The 6415-nt window shown below is 47.6% G+C and overlaps 1 protein-coding gene across 1 annotated transcript; it reads left to right on the forward strand.

Annotated features, from left to right (window-relative positions):
* The first annotated feature begins 3030 nt into the window (after positions 1 to 3030).
* On the forward strand, positions 3031 to 4002 carry LOC128854676 (olfactory receptor 6X1-like). Its single transcript, XM_054088989.1, has one exon. It carries the CDS (start codon positions 3031 to 3033, stop codon positions 4000 to 4002), a length of 972 nt encoding a protein of 323 aa, XP_053944964.1.
* The last annotated feature ends 2413 nt before the right edge of the window (positions 4003 to 6415 follow it).

Genomic DNA, 6415 nt, shown 5'->3' on the forward strand with positions numbered 1-6415 from the left:
TAATTCAGGGCACTCTGGGTTCTACTCTTGACTTGTTGAGAGGTTTCTTCAGTCTCCTCTAAGGAGCTGAGGTTTGTCTCAGCAGTGAATATACCCTGGGTCTCATCAAAATCCAGAAAGCCTTAACGACCTCTTTCTCTCCTGAAGTTTCCCCCAGACCTTCAAGCCTGGTAGAGCTCATTGGAATCATTTCCCAGTGCAGTTAAAGAGGAACAGTTCAAAGTGCAATTCATAAAAATGTGTTTGAGCTTAAATTTTATATTTTGTCCCTTTTTAGCTCAGGGAAGAGGTGACAGAATCATTCTACAACTGGCACTGGTGCAAAGCGTCTCCTCAGGAGGTCTGGGCAGCATGGAGACGCAGTGCCATGAGGTCTGACCCTGCATGGACAGCCTTGCTCCTCACCTCCCCAGTGCCACCATTGCTCCCATTGCCCCCCTGGCATTTGCATCCCTTTCCCTTCCACCATACTTCCCTGCACTCCAGAGCTGAGGGTTCCAGCTCCATTGCACCATCTCCCCCTCTTCTCCTTACAGACCTGGCTGCACGCAGGCACAGGGGAATAAGAACACAGGGGTATGAACTGGAGAGGGGCAGATTTAGGCTGGACAGTAGGAAGAATTTCTTCACTATGAGAGTGGTGAGACACTGGAACATGTTGCCCAGGGCGGTTGTGGATGCCCCATCCCTGGAGGGGTTCAAGGCCAGGTTGGATGGGGCATTGGGCAGCCTGAGCCAGTGGGATGTCCCTGCCCATGGCAGGGGGTTGGAACTGGATGGGATGATCTTTAAGGTCCCTTCCAGCCCAAACTATTCTATGATTCTATGAAGAAAAGCAAAGCTGATAAAGTTTCATAATCAATAAACCCCCTCCTCACCCACAGGCTCAGCACAAGTGTCTCTGATGAGGGGCTGCCTTCTACAAGGGACAGTCTGATGAGAAATGTTGAGATAGACACAAAAAAAGGCAGAGATCAACAGAATTAAAGCCTTGGCTGAAGAGACACTCAGAGTGCTGAGAGACGGGCAAGCGCTGAACTCCATGGAGATCAAAGCAGCAGCTGCGGAGGGGAGAGTTCTCCCAATGAACAGAAATCAGATGTGGATTTCTGGAGAAGGGCTTTAAATTCCAACGGAGATGTCTGATGTAAGGAAGAGGGATGCAAGTGCCAGTTGGCAAAAACGGTGGGGTTGGAGGGGAGGAGCAAGGCTGTCCATGCAGGGTCAGACTCGAGGCACTGCTTTTCCACGCTGCCCAGACCTCCTACGGAGACATGCTGAGCCATTATCAATTAGAAAATGCTGCCATCATAATGCCCTTACCTGAAAATAATGAAAAATAATCCTGAAAAAATGAAAATAAACTTCCTTTTATTAAATGTTGACACAAATCTCTTTTTCACCTGGACTCTTCAAACTTTTCTAATTAATTGTACAAGTTCTGAAGATGTGAAGAAAACTGCAGCAGAGACAAAGCTCATTGGGGTTTTCTGTGCTTTTGGGAGCCTCGTGGTGTATTTAACGCTGTGAACCTCAGTGCTGAGAGGAGAGAGAAGAGACCTCTCAAGGACAATACGTCAGAAGCAAACCCCAACGTGTCTCGGAGTCTTAATTGGCCCAAGGAAGGACAATTACTGACAAAGGTTGCGCAGGGACTCCTCGGAGCAGGGGACCGGAGGCCATGGCTGCAGGCAGACAAAGGCGCTGTGCAGGCAGCTGTAGTGCTGAGAAAAGCTGGGGTTTGCTGTATGAAACAGAAAGGCAAAGTCCTGACCCAGCCCTGGGAATGCAGATGTGTCCATCACCCATGGGTCTCCTCCCTCTCTGTGGATGATGGGATGGGACAGTCCCTGAACCACCCAGGGGACTAAGGAATTAAGTGCTCTGTCTCACTGCTTCCAACCCACCACCTCCTCCTCTCCTCCCCTCGCATTTTGAATCGTCCTGACTTTGGAGTCATCTGCTCTCTTGCTTTCTGTCTCTAAAACCGACTGCAAAGATGAAGGGAAAACACCAGTCTTTATTGCACGTATTTTTCTTGTGCTTCCTTCTGTGAGATATGTCTATTGGTTCTATAAACATAATGACTTAATGAAGCAGAGATTTGGGGCTGGAACGGTGAGTTTCATCTACCTCACTGCGGGCGCCTTTGAGAACCTGTTTTCCCCAGACTCCCTTCAGAGTCAGCAGGGGCAAGAGAAAACTCCAGAGGTGAGGTCCTCCCAGTCTGTAATTGGAAAGCAAAAGACAGGTTACAAATACCTCCCAGGTGCAGTTTTCTTCTCTGCATTCACGTCGGGACACTCGACAGTGAGAGCAATGAGCAACTGTTTGGAAAGAGCTGTGTTGCAGTGCAGACAGATGTCAGCTGAGACTGAGAGACAGACCACGTGGAATCATAAACTGCTGTCATGATTTACAGTACTGAAGAAGACAACTTGTGCTTGGTTCCTATTCCACCTTCTTGTCCCCCTTTCTGAAGTAACGGAGAGCAAGAAGCTGTGGGAGAAAGCAGGGGATTACGGAAGAGACACTTAGTATTGCTGGGTTTGAAATACACAGGGATTCCTGGTCCAAAAAGGCAAGTACTGAAAAGTGGGATGAATGCTTTCAGCGTTCATATTGGGATTGTTTGATAGGTGAGCATTTGTGCAGTAGAAGAGATGAGTTGGGCACGTGGGTGCGACAGATGTTTGGAATAGGTCTGAATGAATTTGGAATTTCCTAGGAATGAGGTGGAATAGCTGTCAGCCTCTTTAAAGTCCTCTGTTCTGGAGAAAGAACCCTTTACGGGTGTCTGAGAAAAGCAGAATGAAGACAACAAATTCTCTACCTGAAATGGAGAACAGAAAAAAAAAAACAGGGAGTGAGAAATTCCTGAAGGACCATCTCTGTCTGTGTTACATAGGGAGACTGAAAGAAAGGAAAGTAGCAGAGAAGAAAGGCTCAAACCTCTCATGCAGACTGTGACATTGTCACACTTGTGGTTTTGCCATGTTCCTGTCTCGGCAGGTTGAACTGAAGTACAGCATGGGTCCAGGAAATGGAACTGCAGTTACTGAGTTCGTCCTAGATGGCTTCTCAGGGCTCACCCAAAGACTGCAGCTATTTCTCTCTCTGGTCATTCTGCTCATGTACCTGACAACAGTGATTGGGAATGCAACCATCATCTTCCTTGTGTGTGTGGATCACCACCTGCAAACCCCTATGTACTTTTTCATCAGCAATTTGTCCTTCCTGGAAATCTGGTTCACATCCTCCACAAGTATCAAGTTGTTTGTGATCCTGGGTTTTGGAAGGAGAACGATTTCACTAGGCACCTGCTTTGCTCAATCCTATTTCTATTTTGCCCTGGGCTGTACAGAGTTTGTTCTGCTTGTTGTCATGTCCTTTGATCGCTATGTTGCTATCTGCCAACCTTTGCATTATGCTGCCATCATGAAGCCTCAGCTCTGCATCTACTTAGTTGTTGCAGCTTGGGTCATAAGCTTCACAGTCCTCAGTTACCGCCTGGTTCTCCTCTATCAGTTGACTTTTTGTGGCTCAAACAAGATCCACCATTTCTTCTGTGACAACTCCCCCTTATTCAAACTGTCCTGCTCTGACACCAGTCTGCTTTGGAAAACAGACTCTGTTTTCTTGTCACTTGTCATGCTGGGTTCCTTATGTTTAACTCTGGCGTTCTACGTGCGCATCCTTTTTTGTATTCTGCATCTTCCAGCAGCCTCTGGGAGGAATAAAGCTTTTACCACATGTTCTTCCCATCTCACCACCTTAGCTATCGCGTATGGGAGCTGCATTGCTCTCTATGCATGTCCTTCAGGAGGTGTTCAGTTAAGGACCAACAGAATTGTAGCTTTGCTGAACACTGTTCTGTACCCATTCTTAAATCCCTTCATCTACAGTCTTAGAAACAAGACTGTGATACAGGCCCTGAACAAAGCCATCGCCCATGCAACAATGCAGCTTTTCCCCTCATTGCGATGCATTTCTGGACAGTGATTCCACTGATCTGCTGTCATACTTCCAATAATATCAGTGCCTCCAAATACAGCTGCCTCAGCTTTATGTTCTTGTCGGATTGTGTTAGGATAAATGATAAAAATCATTTAAAAAAGTAGAGACTGGATTTTGTGGTTTGAGCTAAGGCATAACCAGTTTTCTCATTTCAGCTTAGTCTCATTTGAGTAACTTCATTTCCTGGAAGTTCACTGCATTTGTTTCAGACAGGGTTTGTCTCTGGCAGTGATCACACAAGGCACTGGGATGCACAAAGGCCATTGCTTGTGCTTCTTCCTCCAGAAACCAAGGCCATCCTCAGGCTGGTAGAGCCATAAGTGAGATCATAAAAAAGGGTGGCACCTGCAGGGAGGGACGGACAGGACAGGAGACCCCAAAATGACCAATAGAGGATTCCATCCTATATACTCCATACTCGAGATAAAACTGAGAGTTCACTAGGGTCACGTTCTCTTCTTTGATGGCAGACTTCTGGTGAGGACCTCGACTGTCTCTTTGCCCCTGATCCCACACCCATGTATTCCTGAATCCAGTTCCTGAGTCCTCCCTCCCAGTACTCACCCTTTTCCCATTCCTTCTCTGCAGCATCTGTGGTGAGGGCATACGACCTGGGGATTATGTGTATGTAAAGTCTTTTGCAGAGAGGACTCTGGGAAGGAACATTCCAGGTGCTCCTTATCTCCTTCACAGCAATCAAAATCAAGGAGCAGAGCTCATGGATCCATCGCACCCGAGTGAAAAAGGCACATAAATCTCCATGAAGGATCACGCGAGTCCAACCAGGAAAATTATTTTGATGTCAGTTTTAGTTAGTTTTGTTAGCTTTGTTTTCTCTGCTATGTTATTTGTTTGGAATTGGACAATGCTACAACAACGAACAACTTTGACTTCTATGTCATTCATGAGAATGTGTTAAAAGTAATTTTCAAGCAAAATATCCTCCAATTCCCCTTCAAGAGACAGATGATGCATTTGGCAAATGAATTTGCCCATGTTAAAAGACAGGAGGGAATTGATGAGCAAAAGCAGATGGGGGAGTCGGGAATGATCACTGGAACTCGTGCTGTTCGTTGGTAAAGGCCTTGAAAGCAGATCAGGGGAGCTGGCTTGCAGAAGTTCACTGCTAACAGGGCATGGGAATGTGGGCCCCAGCAGAACGCTGACTGCATCTTCTTCAGTGGTCTCAGAAGGGGACCGCACCTGCGCACACTTCGAGGAGAAAAAATTCATCCTGAGGAAGGCTGTTGATTTCATCCCCGAGAGCTCGGCCCATGACCACCCGGAGGCACTACGCGGGTGCAAGACTGGAGCAAACCTTCCAGAACTAATTATAATACGAAGTGGGGAAAAGTTAGGAATATGTAGTAGGCACTTATAACTGTGCATGTCTTTACTCTGTCAGTAGCTGTTTGTTAAGTTACGCGGTGTGCAAGCGAGGAGGAGAATCCCCTTGCACCCCAGTGCTGGGAATAAACATATTTGCTTTAGAACTCATTTTTGGGTTATAGGGTTTGAAATCCACAGAACACTCAATGTCTTACAGTGAGGGGCCCAAAACTGAACACAGTATTCAAGGTGCGGCCTCACCAGTGCACAGTACAGGAAGAGATTCCCATCCCTCGACCTCCTGGCCACACTGTTTCGGATAAAAGCCGAGATGCTATTGGCTTTCTTGGCTACCTCGACACACTGCTGGCTCATGTTCAGTCAGCTGTTGACCAACACCCCCAGGTCTCTCCCTGCCAGGCAGCTTTCCAGCCATTCTTCCCCAAACCTGCAGCACTGCACGGGATTTTTGTGTCCCAGCACAGGATTCTGTGCTTGGCCTTGTTGAACTTCATGCCATTGGCCTCAGCCCATCAATCCATCCTGTTCAGGTCCCCCTGTAGAGCCTCCCTACCCTCAAGCATATTAATACTTCCTCCCAGTTTAGTGTCATCCACAAACTTGCTAAGGGCACACTTGATGCCCTCATCCAGGTCACTGCCATTGAACAGGACTGGACCCAGCACTGAGCCCTGGCGAACACCAGTTGTGACGGGCCTCCACCTGGAGTTAACTCCATTGACCACCACTCTTTGGGCCTGCCATCCAGCCAGTTTTTAACCCAGCAGACGGTATGCCTGTCCAGGCCAGGGATAGCGTTTCTCAAGGAAGATACTATGAGAAACTCTGTCAAAGGCTTTACTAATCCAGGTACACTACATCCACAGCCATCCAGCCACCATCCTCATCCATCAAGCGGGTCGCCTTGTCATAGAAGGTGATCAGGTTAGTTGGGCAGGACCTGCGTTTCGTAAACCCACGCTGAGTGGGCCTGATCACCAGGTTGTCCTGTAGATGCTGTGAGATGGCACCAAACATGACCTACTCCATGACCTTCCCCGGCACTGAG

The sequence above is a fragment of the Cuculus canorus genome, chromosome 26 (genome assembly GCF_017976375.1).
Source record: "Cuculus canorus isolate bCucCan1 chromosome 26, bCucCan1.pri, whole genome shotgun sequence".
Taxonomy (NCBI): Eukaryota; Metazoa; Chordata; class Aves; order Cuculiformes; family Cuculidae; genus Cuculus; species Cuculus canorus.